This window comes from Sus scrofa, chromosome 2 (assembly GCF_000003025.6).
Source record: "Sus scrofa isolate TJ Tabasco breed Duroc chromosome 2, Sscrofa11.1, whole genome shotgun sequence".
Taxonomy (NCBI): domain Eukaryota; kingdom Metazoa; phylum Chordata; class Mammalia; order Artiodactyla; family Suidae; genus Sus; species Sus scrofa.
Genome location: NC_010444.4, coordinates 66,155,382 through 66,173,561, shown reverse-complemented (window position 1 = coordinate 66,173,561; position 18,180 = coordinate 66,155,382). Strand labels below are relative to the sequence as shown.

Below are 18,180 nucleotides of genomic sequence, written 5' to 3'. Positions count from 1 at the left end.
TTGCTGTGAACTGTGGTGTAGGTCGCAGACATGGCTTGGATCCTGTGTTGCTGTGTCTGTGGCATAGGCTGGAAGCTGGAACTCCAATTTTACCCCTAGCCTGGGAACTTCCATATACTGGTGCAGCCCCCAAAAAGCAAATAATAATAATAATAATAATAATAATAATCAGTCTTTGAGTTCCCACTGTGGTGAAACAGGATTGGTGGCATCTCTGGAGCACTGGGATGAAGGTTTGATACCCAGCCCAGCACAGTGAGTTAAAGATCCAACATTGCTGTACAAGCAGATCTGATCTGGCCCAGGAACTACATATGCCATGGGGCTACAAAAAAAAAAAAGAAAAAAGAAAGAAAGAAAGAAAGAAAGAAAGAAAGAAAGAAAGAAAGAAAGAAAGAAAGAAAGAAAGAAAGAAAGAATGCAGTCTGAATTATTTGAAACTATGCTTCTGTAGGTCATAGATTGTGTGCACTGAAAAGATTATTTTACCAGATAATGATGGGATGGGGAGTTTCAAGCAGGGGAGAAAATGATGTCATGTTTTAAAAGATTGTTCCTGGGGACACACAGTTTTGTTTTGTTTTTTGGCCACCAGAGACATATGAAGCTCCTTGGCCAGGGATCAGATCCAAGTCATAGTTGTGACCCAAGCCACAACTGCAGCAATGATGCCAAATCCTTAGCCCACTGTGCTGAGTTGGGGATCAAACCGGCGTCCCAGCCTTCCCAAGGTGCTGATGATCCCATTTTGCCACAGCAGAAACTCCAGCACAGTTTTGAAGGCATGAGCCTGCTGTGTCCCCATTTGGCTGCCAAAGCAATCAAGCTATTCTTTTCTCCTTCACCCCCCCCCAAAAAAAAGGTCATTCTTGTGCCTGCAGTCCTTGTGTTTCTCCACTGATCTCTGTGTGTCTGTGTTTCCCCAAGTGCACACCAGCCCTGACCAGGGTCCAAGCAGAACCAAGTCCCTGCCATAGATTAGCAGATAATAAGTCCTAAAGATATATTAGGAATTCCCTGGTGACACACTGAATTAAGGATCTGGCATTGTTACTGCTGCATCAAGGGTTCAGTCTCTGGCTGGGGAACTTCCACATGCTGTGCGTGTGGCAGCCAAAAAAAAAAGGAAAAGATGTTGTAAATCTGGGGATAAGAAGTCAGCAAGAAGAGGAGTTCTCATCATGGCACATTGAAAACAATCCAACTAGGAACCATGAGGTTGTGGGTTTGATCCCTGGCCTCGCTCAGTGGGTTAAGGATCTGGCATTGCCTTGAGCTGTGGTGTAGGTCACAGAAACGGCTCCGATCCTATATTGCTGTGGCTGTGGTGTATGCTGGCGGCTGAAGCTCCAATTAGACCCCTAGCCTGGGAACCTCCATATGCCGTGGGTGCGGCCCTGAAAAGAGGAAAAAAAAAAAAAAAAAAAAAGCCAGGGAGAAGAAAGGAGAAGATGGGGCATGGAGATGGAATGATGGGTGTGGTCAGAGGAGTTCTCCTGAGGGGTGACTTTTAAGCAAAGACTTGAAGAGTGATCCACAGTAGATGTACTCCAGGCTGAAGGAACAGTCAGTGCAAAGCCCCTGAGGCAGGAATGTGCCTGGCTTGTTCAAGGACCAACAAGGAGGCCTGAGCAGCTGGAGCAGAGGAAGTGACGGGGGGAGAATGGGAGGAGTTGATGGCAAGGAGACAGGATCAGATCTTGAAAGATCTCATGGGTGTGGGGAGGACTTAGGCATCCACTGTGAGTAAGGTGGGATCCATAGAGGGTTCTGAACAGAGGAGACATGTGACTTGACTCAGGTTTTCGCTGGCTCCCTTAGGCCACATCCATGTCTGTGTCACTGTTCTCATCCGTGTCTGTCCCTGCACCCCCCCCACCATCTGTCATCAGGAATCCCAAGCTGGGCCTTGGGGTTCGAGGATCGGAAGCCAGGTCCTGATTCTAGCCTTGCTCGGTGTCCCGCCAGCTGCGGGAGTCCCAGCCCAGGGTCTCGAGCCATGGGGGGACCGTGGTGGCTCTGACCCCGGCCCCGCCCCTCCCCCCAGTCTTCCTGCTCCTCCCAGGAGCGCCTGCACCAGCTGCCCTACCAGCCCACCGTGGACGAGCTCCACTTCCTCTCCAAACACTTCGGCAGTACCGAGAGCATCACGGATGAGGATGGTGGTCGCCGCTCCCCTGCGGTGCGGCCTCGCTCGCGGAGCCTCAGGTGGGCCTGCATCTCCCTCTTCCTCCAAGCTGGTGGTCCGGGGGCTTGTGCACTGGGAAACGCCTGTCTGCAGTTTTGGAGGTAGGGGGCTAGACACGATGGGCTTCTCTCTCCGCAGCCCCGGGCGCTCCCCCTCCTCCTATGACAACGAGATCGTGATGATGAACCATGTCTACAAGGAGAGGTTCCCTAAGGTAAGGCCCGGGCCTGGGGCAGGAAGCCGGGAAGTCGGGAGGCCAGAGCCCTCCCTCACCTTAGTTCCGCGCGCCCCCTGGTGGCCTGCGTCGCGAAGTTCAGGCACTTGGCGATGACAGTCTCTGGGCACAGCCAGGTGCTGGCATCCTGGCCCTGCCTTCCTCCCGCCTGCAGGCCACTGCGCAGATGGAAGAGAAGCTGCGCGACTTCACCCGCTCCTACGAACCTGATAGCGTGCTGCCGCTGGCCGACGGCGTGCTTAGCTTCATCCACCACCAAATCATCGAGCTGGCCCGGGACTGCCTGACCAAGTCCCGCGACGGCCTCATCACCACCGTCTACTTCTACGAATTGCAGGAAAACCTGGAGAAGCTGCTGCAGGACGTGAGTGCACAGGAAGGCCGCCGCCAACTCAGGCTATGAACCCCTAAATCAGGCCCGATGTCCTGATGCTTTCCTTCACCCCACATCCATTCAGGGGGCGTCTACCACGTGCCAAGCAGCTGGTGTGGAACTGAGCAATGGAGGGTGGAGGAGAAAGACTCAATCCCTGCTGAGGTCTGATGGAGGAAGCAGGAATAACTTCCCTCACCTTTTGCAGATCTTTACTCAGATGCTACCTCCTCTGGTGGCATCAGGGCTAGGACTAGGATGAGGCAGGTGATTCCCCCCACCCCTTCAGAACATTAATTATTGAAAAAGTTGAAAAAGAAGGTATGTTGGGAGTTCCCTTCGTGGCTCAGTGGTTAACGAATCCGACTAGGAACCATGAGGTTGCGGGTTCAATCCTTGGCCTTGCTCAGTGGGTTAAGGATCCAGCGTTGCCATGAGCTGTGGTGTAGGTCGAAGACACGGCTCGGATCCTGTGTTGCTGTGGCTGTGGCGTAGTCCAGCAGCTACAGCTCCGATTGGACCCCTAGCCTGGTAACCTCCATATGTAGGGGGTGCGGCCCTAGAAAAGGCAAAGAGACCAAAAAAAAAAGGTACATTAAAACTAAACATTATTCTAAATTTAAATATTATTTTGGCTTATTTTATTTATTTTATTTTTTTGGTCAGGCCCAGCAGCATGCAGAAGTTCCCAGGCCAGGGATCAAATGCGCACAGAAGCAGAGACCTCAGCCGTGGCAGCCACCACACAGGATTCTTAACCTGCTGAGCCATGAGGGAATTTCTAAATATTTATTTACAATTAAACCAAAACTTGTTTTAATTTTGCTTTCCTGGTTTTAATGGAAACAGATTAGTCAATAATACTAATTTCAGGAGTTCCCTTGTGTTGAAATAGGTTAAGGATTGGGAGTTTTCATTGCAGCTGAGGCTCCGGTCGCTGCTGTGGTGCAAGTTCTATTCCTGGACCAGGAACTTCCCACGCCTAGGGCACATCCAAAAAAAAAAAAAAAAAAAAAATCATTTAAAAAATATAAAAATGCAGGAGTTCCTGCCATGGCTCAGTGGGTTAAGAACCCAGTTAGTATCCATGAGCACACAGGTTTGATCCCTGGCCTCACTTAGTGGGTTAAAGATCCCACATTGCCATGAGCTGCCATAGATCTCAGATGCTGCTCTGATAGGGCGATTCTGTGGATGTGGCGTAGGCCTCAGCTGCAGCTCCAATTCGACCCTCAGGTGCAGCCCTAAAAAGACAAAAATAAAAAATAATATAAAAACACACTTTTGGAGTTCTGTCATAGCTCAGAGGTAACGAGCCTGACTAGTATCTGTGAGGACAGGAGTTCAATCCCTGGCCCTGCTTAGTGGGTTAAGGATCTGACATTGCCTTGAGCTGTGGTATAGGTCACAGATGCAGCTCAGATCTGGTGTTGCTGTGGCTATGGTGTAGGCAACCGGCTACAGCTCCAGTTTGACCTCTAGCCTGGGCATGTCCATGTGCCTTAGGTGTGGCCCTAAAAAGACAAACAAAACAAAACAAAAACAAAACACTTTTGTCCCACAGTTTTCCTTAGGAGTCAATCTCCAGTACGGCTCAGCGCAGTCCTCTGGGATCCTTTTCTGATTTAAATTTTGCTTATTATATATTTTTTGCATTAATTTAATTTTTTATATAGTACATTAAAGTATTAGTTATCTTGAAGACAGATTTTTGTGCCCAAAGTGACTGCCTCATTTGCCTCACCGTAGTCTTGGGTTTGATGGGCATGATAGGTAAATTAATCTGTGGACTGTCTGATAGAAAACAGGAGCATGAGAGTGGAGTACTGTCTGTTGAGGGTGCTACCAGGAGGTGGGGTAGATTTTGCATTGGAGGGGTCAGGGCAGGATTTCATGAGATGTTGACAACTGAGCAGAGACCTACAGGAGGAGTAGGGAGCCATGCAGGCGTCTGAGCAGAGAGCCTGCCAGGCTGATGGATTTTTTTAACTTGGCCTGGATTATAGGGCTGCTTTGAAGATGAATCGAATGAGTGAAGGTTTCAGAACAGTGTTTACTATAATGACAATCGTGATTATTTTTGCCACATGGCCTGGGCCTCAGTTTTCTCACCTGTAAAATGGGACAACTGCAGCAGAGTTGTCAATTCCTGTGGGGATGGGAGAGAGACCTGGCTCAGGAAATGTGCCTATGACACCCCCCCACACTGTGCCCCACATCCCAGGCCTATGAACGCTCTGAGAGCTTGGAAGTGGCCTTTGTCACTCAACTGGTGAAGAAGCTGCTCATTATCATCTCTCGCCCAGCGAGACTGCTGGAGTGTCTGGTGAGTGGACTAGGCAAGGGTGGAGAGGGGGGAACTCTGGCTGGGACCCCTCAGAGTTCACCCTGAGTCCACCCCACCCTGCCTCAGGAATTCAATCCTGAGGAGTTCTACCACTTGCTGGAGGCAGCCGAGGGCCATGCCAAGGAGGGCCACCTTGTCAAGACGGACATCCCTCGCTACATCATCCGCCAGCTAGGTCTCACCCGTGACCCCTTTCCAGGTGCTGCCTGGTGGGTGCAAGGGACTGTGGGTGAACTGGCTGGGACTTCAGCCTCTGCTCACTCTCATTTCCTTTCTAGATGTGGTGCACCTGGAGGAACAGCAGGATAGTGGTGGCTCTAACACACCTGAGCAGGACGACCTCTCTGAGGTAAGTAAGGCCAGGTGGCCCAGCAGACAAAACTCTGGCTCTGATTTGACTGGTGAGGGCTCACCTTCTAGCTCTTAGCCCTTGGGCTGGGTGGATCTCTTGGTCCCCATTCTTTTTTTTTTTTTTTTTTTGGTCTTTTCTAGGGCCGCACCCACGGCATATGGAGGTTCCCAGGCTAGGGGTCTAATCAGAGCTGCAGCTGCCGGCCTACACCACAGTCACAGCAATGTGGGATCCAAGCCACGTCTGCGACCTACACCACAGCTCACGGCAATGCCGGATCCTCAACCCACTGAGCGAGGCCAGGGATCGAACCCACATTCTCATGGTTGCTAGTCAGATTCGTTAACCACTGCTCCACGATGGGAACTCCTTGGTCCCCATTCTAAGCCTCAGTTTCCCCATCTGTAAAATGGGTTAATAATAGTTCTTCCTCCATATGCTTTTTTCTTTTCATGGTAAAATACACATAACATAAAATATACCATTTAACCAATTTTTCAGTGAACAATTCATTGGTATTTATTACATTCACAATGTTGTGCAGCCATTACCTCTGTCTAGTTCCTGAATATTTTCATCATTCCCAAAGGAAATCTTGTACCCATTAAGCAATTACCTCCCATTCTCCCCTCCCTGCCAGCCCCTGACAACCCCTGATCACTCATCTGTTTTCCAGAACTTTCTATCTCTATGAATTTGCTGATTCTGGATATTTCACATAAATAGAATTATTCACTCTGTGGCCTTTGGTGTCTGGCATAATGTTTTCAAGGCTTATCCATGCTGTTCATGAATCAGTACTTCATTCCTTTTTATGGCTGTATAATATATGTCAATTTGGCGGGGGGCGGTTAAGGGCCAAACCTGCAGTATATGGAAGTTCCCAGGCTAGGGGTTGAATTGGAGCTGCAGCTGCTAGCCTACGCCACAGCCACAGCAACACCAGCTCCAAGCCGCATCTGGGACCTATAGCACAGCTCACGGCAATGCCAGATCCTTAACCCACTGAGCGAGGCGAGGGATTGAACCTGCATTCTCATGGACACTATGTCAGGTTCATAACACACTGAGCCACACCAGGAGCTCCCTGTTTCCATCTTTATGCTATTGTGTGAATAGTGCTGCCTATGAACCTTTGTGTAAAAGTATTTGTTTGGGAGTTCCCATTGTGGCTCAGCAAGTTAAAAGCCCAACACAGTGTCCATGAGGATGTGAGTTTAATCCCTGACTTCGCCTTAATGGATTAAGGGTGCAGCATTGCTGCAAGCTGTGGCCTAGGTCACAGATGGGCTTGGATATGGCATTGCTGTGGCTATGGCTATGGTGTAGGCTGGCAGCTGCAGCTCCAATTTGACCCTTAGCCTGGGAACTTTCATATGCCACAGGTGCAGGCCTAAAAAGAAAAAAAAATTGTTTGAACAACTGTTTCAGTTCTTTTAGGTACATACTAAAGGAGTGGAATTGCTCGGTCCCATGATAATTCTTGTTTAATTTCTTGAGGAACTCTGCATAGAGTTCTGAGTGAGTTGAGTGTCTCTGTGTGTTAACAGGTCAGCATCGGGAAAATTACTATAATTCCAGCCCCAGGCGAACCACACTTTGGTAGATATTCTACATATCTGGTGGAGATTGCCCATCATAATGGCCATAATGGTTGTACATGTGTTTTCTCTGAATTGCCTAGTATTTTCAAAAATTTGAAGCAAAATATAGAAATCAGAAGATTTTGCGGAGTTCCCGTCGTGGCGCAGTGGTTAACGAATCCGACTAGGAACCATGAGGTTGCGGGTTCGGTCCCTGCCCTTGCTCAGTGGGTTAACGATCCGGCGTTGCCGTGACCTGTGGTGTAGGTTGCAGATGCGGCTCGGATCCTGCGTTGCTGTGGCTCTGGTGTAGGCCGATGGCTACAGCTCTGATTCGACCCCTAGCCTGGGAACCTCCATATGCCGCGGGAGCGGCCCAAGAAATAGCAACAACAACAACAAAAAAAAAGACAAAAGAAGATTTTGCTTTAAAATCTGGGTTTGTGCCTTTTCTTTTTTTGAAAAATCAGAAGTTCTGACAATATTGGAAGAAACCAGTTGGCATTGAGCGAGGGGCAGACCTATGATATGGGGTGCCTACACCTCAGTCACCCATGGCTCTCATCCAATATGCCTGGCCCCTGAAGGCATTTGAATTTGTGACCTTTGTTTCAAACTGTGTCTATAAATTCACGCACATATACACACACATCTGTCCTTTGTATTTATATTTAAAATCTCATTATACATGCCATTTGTTTAATTTTTTGAATAGGTAATGGAATGACATCACTCAAAACTCTAAAACTCTAAAAAGGTATTTATCTTTAATTGTTGTTTGTAGGATCCTATGTAATTCCATTCAATCAAACTTGTTAATTGAGTGATTCAAATCTTCCATCTTCCTATTCATTATTTTTTGCCAGATTGATCTAATAGTTTCTGAGAGAGATGTGTTAAATCTTTGTTTTGAGTAATTTCTCTTTGTAATTCTGTCAGTGTTTGTGTCAGAGTTTTGGGGCAACATTCTTAGGAGCATAGAAGTTCAATATTTTTATATCTCATAGGTCTTTTCATATAATATTTATGGAATAAATCTCTTGTTGCTAAGAAAAGTAAAAATTATTTTCAAAAAAGGTATGTTAGCAAAAAATTTTATATTCATTCTTCCCCATGTACCTATTATCCCAAATAGGATTATATTTTGCCCCCTTTTTCTCTTTTTTATACAAAAGCATACAGTTCATGTTGTTCCTTGTTTTCTCCCTCCATTTAATAAAACACTTTGGAGAACTTTATGAATAACCATAAAGAGATATTCTTCAATTTTTTTAAAGTGGCACAATATTCTTTTATATAGATGCCCCTCATATCTTTATTTAACCAATTTCCTATATATGGATTATTTCCAGTCTTGCAATGAGCAAGACAGTACATATGTTACTTTTCAAATGCGCAGCATATCTGTAGCATGAATTCAAAAGTGAAATTCCTGGGTCAAAGGAAACATGACCCATAGTTTGTAATTCTGATATACAACAAAGTACATTTTGTGGGGGCTGTACCAATTTATACTCCCAACAGCAAGGTATAAAAGTATTTATTTCCCCATAGCTTTGCCCGCAGAGTGTGTCAGACTTTGGAATTTTTTTTGTTTTTAAAGGGGGCAAGCTGCTGGGTGAAAACTAGTATCTTGTGGGTAGTTCTAGTTTGCCTTTCCATCATTATATATTCTGAGATTCAGCATCTTTTCACATGGTTAAAAGTGAACAGTATCTTGCCTATTTTTTCTCTTCAATTATTAGAGAAAAAATATTTTTTGGTTGATTTCTAGGAGCTTTTTATATATTAGGGTGATTAGCCATTTTGTAGTTTTCTTTCCTAAGGAGAGAAGTTAATTATATGGCTTCGGTGTCAGACAGTCTTGGGTTCAAGTCCTGATTTTGTTACTCTCTCACTGTTGCACTTGGATGAAGGACCCACCCACCCCCTCTGTGCCTCAGTTTCCCTATGTGTTAAGTGGAATAAGAAGAGTCCCAATCTCATGATGATGATGGGGTAGTCTCCATTTTTCCCCTGCAGGGCCGCAGCACCAAGGCTAAGAAACCACCTGGAGAGAATGATTTTGAGACCATCAAGCTCATAAGCAATGGTGCCTACGGGTGAGCCACCCGGGGCTCTGGCGGGGGGAGGGTGGCGGAGGCCGGGTGTCTCGGAGGTGACGGCCGGTCCTCGCTCTCTCCCCCTGCAGTGCTGTCTACCTGGTGCGGCACCGAGACACGAGGCAGCGCTTCGCAATGAAGAAGATCAACAAGCAGAACCTGATCTTGCGCAATCAGATCCAGCAAGCCTTCGTGGAGCGCGACATCCTCACCTTTGCTGAGAACCCCTTTGTGGTCGGCATGTTCTGCTCCTTTGAGACCCGGCGCCACCTCTGCATGGTCATGGAGTATGTGGAAGGTGTGGCTGCCTGCAGGGCTGCTGGGAAGATGAGGGGGTGTGAGCTAGTCAGGGCTGCTGTGTGGCCTGCCTGAGCCCCAGTTACCATATTGACTATCCATCTGTATGTTTATTCACCCATTTATCCCTGCAGTCATTGATCATCCATTCCATCTATTTATTTATATCCAGCCATCTATAGGTGTATCTGTTTTCATTTCTCTCAGTATAGATACATTATCCAATTATCCATCCATCCATCCTGCCTTCCTTTCATCTATCTAGTCATTTGCTAATCCATCTGTTTTTCCATCCATACATCTATGCACCATCTCTCCATCCATCCATCCATTTGATTATCCATCTGTTTGTCCATCCATATATATGTTTATCAGGAGTTCTATTGAAGCAGCAGGTTAAAGATCCTGTGTTGTCACTGCAGTGGCTGGGATTGCTGCTTGGCCCTGGCCCCAGAACTTCAGCATGCTACAGGTGTGGCCCAAAAAAACAAACAAACAAACAAAAAAAACAACTCTATTTTAAAAACAATTGAAAAGTTCCAACAGGAATTCCTGCTGTGGTGCAGTGGGTTAAGAATCTGTCTGCAGTGACTTGGGCCCCTGTGGAGGTAGGGATTCAGTCCCTGGCCTAGTGCAGTGGTTTAAAGGATCTGGCATTGCCACAGCTGAGGTGTAGGTTGCAGCTATGGTTTAAATTCAATCCCTGGCCTTGGAACTTCCATATAATGTTGGTGAGGCCATAAAAATTAAAACTAACAAAACAAAAAATTAATAGAATCATTATTTTAGAGGAGTTTTAGGTTTAGAAAAATTGACTAGAGGGAGTTCCCATTGTGGCTCAGCAGGTTATGAACCCAGCTAGTATCCATGAAGATGCAGGTTTGATCCATGGCCTCGATCAGTTGGTTAAGGATCTGGCATTGCCATGAGCTGCGCTAGGTTGCAGACACATCTCAGATTGAGCATTGCTGTGTCTGTGCTGTAGGCTGGCAGCTGCAATCCCAATTTGGTCCCTAGCCTGGGAACTTCATATGCCATAGGTATAGCCCTGAAAAGCAAAAAAAAAAAAAAAAAAAAAAAAAAAAAAAAAAAAAAAAAAAAATTGACCAGAAAGTACAGAGAATTCCCACATACCCACTATCCCCTCAATTTCCCCTGTTATTAACATCTTGTATTAGTGTGGCACATTTGTTATAATTCATGAACTAATATTGATACATTATTATTAGCTAAAGTCCATTTTTTATATATTAGGGTTCACTCTGTGTTGTACATAAATTTTCCATCCATCTCTTTTTCTATATCTAGCAATTCAATCATCTATCTACTTACCATCCATCTATCTACTAATACATGTTTATCTACTTATTAATCCATCACCCATCCATTTATTCTTCCATTCATCCATTTACTTTTTTTTTTTTTTCTCTTCAGGGTTGCACCTGTGGCATATGGCAGTTCCCAGGCTAGGGGTCAAATCAGAGCCTATGCCACAGCCACAGTAACTAAGGATCTGAACCTCATCTGTGACCTACACCATAGCTCACAGCCACACTGGATCCCCAACCCACTGAGCAAGACCAGGGATCCAACCCAAATCCTCATGGGTACTTGTCATTTCTGCTGCGCCATGACAGGAGCTCCTCATCCATTTACTATTATTATTATTATTATTATTATTTTGGTCTTTTTGCCTTTTCTAGGGCTGCACTCACGGCATATGGAGGTTCACAGGCTAGGGGTCTAATTGGAGTTGAAGCAGCCAGCCTACGCCAGAGCCACAGCAACGCGGGATCTGAGCCATGTCTGCAACCTACACCACAGCTCATGGCAATGCCGGATCCTTAACCCGTTGAGCAAGGACAGGGATTGAACCCGCAACCTCATGGTTCCTAGTCGGATTCATTAACCACTGAGCCACGATGGGAACTCCTACTATTATTATTTTTATTTATTCATCCAAATCTCCATTCTAGCAGCGATCTCATTTTATCCAGGTATTGACCTAACTCCATCTTTTCATCCACAATCTGTCCATCAGTTTATCCATCCATCTAATTACCATCCATCCAATCACCCAACCACCATTGTATATGATTTTTATCTGTTTGTCTATCCATCCACACTTATATTCACCCAAATATTAATCCATCCACTGTCCAAACACCACAGGTACTATGGTTTTTAGGACACATACATGATCTCACAGGGCTACAGCTGTGCCACCTCCTCATGGATATTAGTCGGGTTCCTTTCTGCTGAGACACAACGGGAACTTCTGTTGACTTGTGATTTAAAAAAAAAATCGATGTCATCTTCAGGAATTGCTGTATCTAGGTGCTCAAATCATGTCATTAGTAATCTCCCCATCTCTTGGCTCTACTCTCCCATGTGCAGACTTCCCTCTAAACCAGCCCTGATATAGTTAAGGTTGCCATCCAACCAATCCCAGTTTACATTCTACAAGCTTAACAATCTTTGTGAAAAAGAGGTAAAAGTCATTGGGGAAACCTGGGTTACTTGTTGACTCAGCTGCTAAACCTAGAAGGAAATCTGGCCCTTGCAAGAAAGAGGAGGGAAATTGACACTGGGGGAAACTAAAACATGAATACTGCTTACAGTAAATCTGGTGGCGGCAAGGAATCTGTATTTTAAGGTCCCACGCCCTCAAGGTTCAGACTCTAGAACAAGGACTATGCACCCAGTCTCAGTCCATAAGCAGGCAGCCTCAGTCCTGACCAAACCTTACCTCCCCCATCGACTCCCTGCATAACACAACCTCTCTCTGAGTCTCAGTCTCCTCTTGTGTAAAATCAGCTGATTATACTGACTTGGGAGGATGGCTGAGGACAAGAGAAGCCTGGTAGAGGGCAGTCTCCATGAAACCTGGGGAGAAGGAGACCCCTTGCTGAGCCTCAGTTCTCCCTAGCTATAAAATGGGTGCGATGTGAGCTGAGGAGTTGGTGCTGTGGTGCACGCTGAGTCCTCAGCTCTGGGCCAGGGGTGCCTCCCTCTTCACTCGGACCTACTCCTTCACCCCCAGGGGGGGACTGTGCCACTCTGCTGAAGAACATTGGGGCACTGCCCGTGGAAATGGCACGCATGTACTTCGCTGAGACCGTGCTGGCACTCGAGTACTTGCACAACTACGGCATCGTGCACCGCGACCTCAAGCCTGACAAGTGAGCCTTGACCTTCCCCAACGCTCTCCTGCCCCCGGGGAAACCCTGGCACAGAAGGGCCAGGGAGTAAAGTGGACAGTCCTTGCCTCTAAGACCCGCTTCCCCATGTCTGCAGCCTCCTTATCACCTCCATGGGGCACATCAAGCTCACGGATTTTGGCCTCTCCAAGATGGGGCTTATGAGCCTCACCACCAACCTATATGAAGGCCACATCGAGAAGGACGCCCGGGAGTTCCTGGACAAACAGGTGTGTGTGCGGGAGTGGGGGTCACCGCGGGTGGAGTGACCCCGCAGGACTGTGGGGTCCAGGGCCTGGCAGGGGGTGCTGCTCCCCTGGGAGGCCCCTCCTGCGTCCAGGGCGTGGGCTGACGGCCTGCCCCCAGGTATGTGGGACCCCGGAGTACATCGCACCCGAGGTCATCCTGCGCCAGGGCTATGGCAAGCCGGTGGACTGGTGGGCCATGGGCATCATTCTCTACGAGTTCCTGGTGGGCTGCGTGCCCTTCTTTGGAGACACGCCTGAAGAGCTCTTTGGACAGGTTATCAGTGGTGCGTGCCCCCGTGGTGGGCAGGCAGTGGGCATGGGGACACTGACGGGCCCAGGGACTTATGGACCCCAAAAGCCAACCCTGGCCCCATCTTTCTCTGCAGATGACATCCTGTGGCCAGAGGGGGACGAGGCCCTGCCCACGGATGCCCAGCTCCTGATATCCAGCCTCCTGCAGACCAACCCCTTGGTCCGGCTGGGGGCAGGTAAGGAGTCAGTGTCCATTATCTGAGAGCAGGGCTCCCAGTGCTCTGGCCAGGGCTGGAAAATGGTTGGGGAGCTGGGTTGCTGGGCTGGCTACAGCTGTCACTAGAATTCCCTCTCCGACCCCTCCATCCCTCCTCCACAGGCGGTGCCTTTGAGGTGAAGCAGCACAGTTTCTTTCGAGACCTGGATTGGACAGGGCTGCTGAGGCAGAAGGCCGAGTTCATCCCCCACCTGGAGTCTGAGGATGACACCAGCTACTTCGACAGTGAGCGGGGATGGGGGTGGATCCTTTGAGGGGACCCCTGGGTGTGGCCTGGTCTGGAACCCAGCTTTGTAGGAGACCGGCTCCCTAGAGGAGAGGGCTGAGGATGGGGCAGGGGCAGGGGCAGGGCTTAGCATAAAGGCAGGTCACAGTCTGAAAAAAAGGTGAGAGAAGAGGTTGGGGTAGGGGTAGGATCTGGACAGGGGTAAGCTCTAAAGCTGGGTCTGGAGGATTTCCCACTGTGGCTCAGAGAGTTAAGGATTCCACGTTGCTGCACCTTGGAGTGGGTCACAGCTCTGCCTCGGACTGGATTCCTGGCCCGGAAATTTCCATATGCCGCAGGGGACGGCCGGAAAAGAAAAAGAACAAACAGATAAATAAAGTTGGGTCTGTGCCAGAGTTGGAAGGCCTTGCGAGGACCCAGAACAAGGCAAGGGCGTGGGCTGGCCGAGGCGAAGCCAGGATGGAAGAGTTCCTTAGGTGGGACCTGGAGGTGTGGCCTCTATGGAGGCGGGGCTAGAGGAGCCTCACAGAGTGGTGCAGGGACCCAGTGTGGGGGCGGCGCCTGAAAGATCAGAGAATGGGGCAGGGCTGTGGCCCTGGGCAGGGGCGTGGACCAGGACCTGGCTCCGGTAGGGGTGTGACTTGAAGAATGGACCCTTGCCAGCGTTCACGACCCACCCCTCTACCCCAGCCCGCTCAGACAGGTATCACCACGTGAACTCCTATGATGAGGACGACACCACGGAGGAGGAGCCTGTGGAGATCCGCCAGTTCTCTTCCTGCTCCCCTCGCTTCAGCAAGGTGGGCCAAAGCTGGAATGGGGGTGGGGAGAGTAAGGGCAGGGCCTGTGTTGAGGTAGGGAATGAAGGTGGGCCTGGAGCACGCAGGGGCTGAGAAGGCTGTGGGGAGCAGGGTTGCAGGCCCAAAGTCTGAGACTATAGAGAATTTACTGAAGGGATGAGGATCTGGGGATGATGAGTCTTGGTTAGGGGGAAGCATAGCTGTCTTGGGACTGGCCTTTGGCATTGAGTGGAATCTAACAGGAGCCTGGACAGCTGTGGAAATGAGGACCCACAGTGGGGCAGGGCTAGGTCCGGACGGGGCAAGGGCAGGACCTGGGAGGATGGAGAGAATGAGCAATGGGGGTGGGGCAAGGCCGTGATGAGGGTCTCATTTTGAGGAGCAGCATGTAGAGGGGTGTAGGACCTAGCTTGGGTGAGGGTACATTTAATGGGTTGGAGCCTGGAGAGGGCGGGCTGGAAGGAGAGTAGATTCTCTAGGGCTTGGGCAGGGCAGGGTCTAGATGAGGTCAGGGCCTAATTTTGTAGGGTGAGGCTTGAGCTGAAGAATTGCAGGTGGTTGGGACTTGGTCCAGAACTGGGGCCTTTACTGGGGTAGAAAGAGCATAGTTTGGCCAGGTCTAGTATCTGTTCAAGAATGAGGGTGGGACCTGGGGGCCAGACTTGCCTCCCCACACTACTCACTCGTCCTTGCAGGTGTACAGCAGTATGGAGCAGCTGTCGCAGCATGAGCCCAAGACCCCTGTGGCGGCAGCAGGGGCCAGCAAGCGGGAGCCGAGCGCCAAGGGCCCAGAGGAGAAGGTTGCTGGCAAGCGGGAAGGTCTAGGTGGCCTGACCCTTCGCGAGAAGACCTGGAGAGGGGGCTCCCCTGAGATGTGAGCAGGGGCAGGGTTGTGTTTGGGAGCGGGACCAAAAGGGGAGTAACTCCTCTGACCACGTCCACTCTGCGCAGCAAGCGCTTCTCAGCGTCCGAGGCCAGCTTCCTGGAGGGGGAGGCCAGTCCCCCGTTGGGCACACGCCGTCGTTTCTCGGCGCTGCTGGAGCCCAGTCGCTTCAGCGCCCCCCAAGAAGATGAGGATGAGGCCCGGCTGCGCAGGCCTCCCCGGCCCAGCTCTGATCCCCCGGGCTCGCTGGATGTGCGAGCCCTCAAAGAGGCAGCTCAAGGGGAAGGCACCCCCAGTGCCGGCGACTCGGAGGCCAGTGAGTCCCCCATCCTGCCGCCTTGCCCATTTCCCAGTGGCTATATTTGAGTGTTCAATGAGCTTGGTATTGCTTATGCAAGTCCTCATGTACCCTTCACACTCCAACCTAGATTCAGACCGGTATTCCATGCTCAGTAACAAGTGTATTTGAGCTTTTCTCTGCGTCAGGGGCTGTTCCAGATGCATGTTACCTGATCTCATGAAATTCGCGATCCAGCCAGAGAGAGAAGTGGGAAGAGCATTCCAGGCAGAGTGAACAGCGTGCAAGAAGGTTATGACCCTGGACAGACCCCTAACCCATCTGCTCTGTTGCAGCTGACCGCCTACACCCAGGTGACCTCTGCCCACCCTTGAAGGATGGGGACACATCAGGCCCAAGAGCCACCAATGACCTGGTTCTGCGCCGGGCGCGGCACCAGCAGTTGTCAGGGGACCCCGCGGTAGAGAAGCGGCCTTCTCGAACGGGGGGCAAAGTCATCAAGTCAGCCTCGGCCACTGCCTTGTCTGTCATGATCCCTGCAGGTAATGCTGGGCCCTACCTGGAAGGGAGGGGCTGCACCTATTTGCACCTGGTGCATTTTCCCAGTCCACAGTGATTGACTGTGGAATGGGCCAATGAGAGCTCTGGGATTTTGACTGGGGAAGAGGAAGGAGCAGACAGAGGGAGAGCTGTCTGTTGGCTCTGACTTCTGACCATGGGTCTGTGCCTGCAGTGGACGCTCACGGAAGCTCACCCCTGGCCAGCCCCATGTCCCCACGATCACTCTCCTCCAACCCATCCTCACGGGACTCCTCACCTAGCCGAGACTACTCACCGGCTGTCAGTGGGCTTCGCTCCCCCATCACCATCCAACGTTCGGGCAAGAAGTATGGCTTCACACTGCGTGCCATCCGTGTCTACATGGGCGACTCAGATGTCTACAGTGTACACCACATTGTCTGGGTGAGCACTCATGGGTGGAGTCTGAGTTCTACAGTGGGAGTGGGGAGAAAAAAGGCACCCTTCCCCCAGGGATGAGATATAGCTCAAACTCTGGAACCAGGAAGCCTGGGTGAGACTCCCCTGTGACCCACCTCTATCACTTTCCTCTGAACCTCAGGTTCTTCATTTGTAAACTGGGGAGAATAATTGCTGTTTCATAAAGTGTTATGAAGATTACTGTGCATACAGTGCTAGGTGTCTGCCATAAGGGAACTTTCCTTGTTACCAATCCTGTTAACCCCGCCCCCTTGGGGTGCCCTGTCCCCAGCACGTGGAGGAGGGGGGCCCAGCCCAGGAGGCAGGGCTCTGCGCCGGGGACCTCATCACCCACGTGAACGGGGAGCCTGTGCATGGCATGGTGCATCCCGAAGTCGTGGAGCTGATCCTTAAGGTGAGTTCACGGGAGAGAATGAATTGTCTGGGGGTGAGGGGTGGGGAGAGAAGTTTAGGGAGATCCTGGGGAGCTGGAGCTGCCAGAACAGCCTCCAGCAGAGAGCTTTCCCCTTTTCTTCCCCCAGAGTGGCAACAAGGTGGCCGTGACCACAACCCCCTTCGAAAATACCTCCATCCGCATTGGCCCTGCGCGGCGTAGCAGCTACAAGGCCAAAATGGCTCGGAGGAACAAGCGGCCCTCTGCCAAGGAGGGGCAGGAGAGGTGGGTGGAGTCAAATGTGATGGGTGGGGCTATAAGCCCCAGGCCGCTGGAACACTCCAGTTTTGAGCAATGTCCAAGGCTTACATGGGAGAGGCAAAGGTGGGGACAAAAGCATGGACATGCACAGAAAGTTGGCTGGGGTCACTGAGTGAAGAGCAAAAACAAGACAGATTGAGGGGCTGGGAAAGTGGGAGGAACCAGGAAAGGAAGATGTGCCAAACTCCTAGGATAGCAGGTTGCAGGGGAAGCGTCTGTGGCAATGTCTAGGGCAGAGCAAGCAGATGTGGACTAAAAGGGTGCTGTCCAGTAGATGATTCTGTCTTGCTGAATCATCTACTGGAAAGGTCTGAGGGAAGAGATTTCTATCTAAGATGCGCATTCCAGGCAAGACTCGGCCAGTAGAAATAATTTCTTCCCTTATGGGTATGATGAGTTGGGATAGGTGCGTGGGGACAGAAGAATTTTCTGTTTTGATTAGTGGGTTTGGCCTGGACAGGCAGAAAGTGGGAGGAGATCCCGTTGTGGCTCAATGGTAACCAAGGGACTAGTATCCATGAAGACGTGGTTTTGATCCCTGGCCTCCCTCAGTGGAATAAGGATCTGGCATTGCCCTGAGCTGTGGTGTAGGCCAGAGGCTACTGCTCTGATTGAACCCCTAGCCTGGGAACTTCCACATGCTGCTGGTGTGGCCCTAAAAAGACCAAAAAAAAAAAAAAAAAAAAAAAAAAGTGCGTATTTGAATGAGAGGGGCCAGGCTGAGTTCAGTGAATTTCTTCCTGCCCTGATAGGTGGGTTTAGCTGCAGAGGGCGAGGGTAGACTAGTGGGCGGAGCCAGAAAAAAGCTGGTTGGTGGAGGCGGGGG

At 49.9% G+C, this 18,180-nt stretch overlaps 1 protein-coding gene across 2 annotated transcripts in view; it reads left to right on the top strand.

Annotated features, from left to right (window-relative positions):
* MAST1 (microtubule associated serine/threonine kinase 1) overlaps positions 1 to 18,180 on the top strand; it is a 31,195-nt gene that overhangs the window by 10,742 nt on the left and 2,273 nt on the right. For both annotated transcript variants that reach the window (XM_021083720.1, XM_021083721.1), the window contains exons 6-25: positions 2,048 to 2,208; positions 2,327 to 2,402; positions 2,578 to 2,787; positions 5,021 to 5,122; positions 5,210 to 5,342; positions 5,422 to 5,492; positions 9,101 to 9,180; positions 9,270 to 9,478; positions 12,521 to 12,659; positions 12,775 to 12,907; positions 13,044 to 13,209; positions 13,312 to 13,413; positions 13,557 to 13,679; positions 14,371 to 14,480; positions 15,176 to 15,354; positions 15,432 to 15,679; positions 15,997 to 16,203; positions 16,395 to 16,624; positions 16,932 to 17,054; positions 17,182 to 17,318. In XM_021083720.1, coding sequence (XP_020939379.1) covers positions 2,048 to 2,208; positions 2,327 to 2,402; positions 2,578 to 2,787; positions 5,021 to 5,122; positions 5,210 to 5,342; positions 5,422 to 5,492; positions 9,101 to 9,180; positions 9,270 to 9,478; positions 12,521 to 12,659; positions 12,775 to 12,907; positions 13,044 to 13,209; positions 13,312 to 13,413; positions 13,557 to 13,679; positions 14,371 to 14,480; positions 15,176 to 15,354; positions 15,432 to 15,679; positions 15,997 to 16,203; positions 16,395 to 16,624; positions 16,932 to 17,054; positions 17,182 to 17,318 — 2,939 coding nt within the window. The remainder of the gene's footprint in view (positions 1 to 2,047; positions 2,209 to 2,326; positions 2,403 to 2,577; positions 2,788 to 5,020; positions 5,123 to 5,209; positions 5,343 to 5,421; positions 5,493 to 9,100; positions 9,181 to 9,269; positions 9,479 to 12,520; positions 12,660 to 12,774; positions 12,908 to 13,043; positions 13,210 to 13,311; positions 13,414 to 13,556; positions 13,680 to 14,370; positions 14,481 to 15,175; positions 15,355 to 15,431; positions 15,680 to 15,996; positions 16,204 to 16,394; positions 16,625 to 16,931; positions 17,055 to 17,181; positions 17,319 to 18,180) is intronic.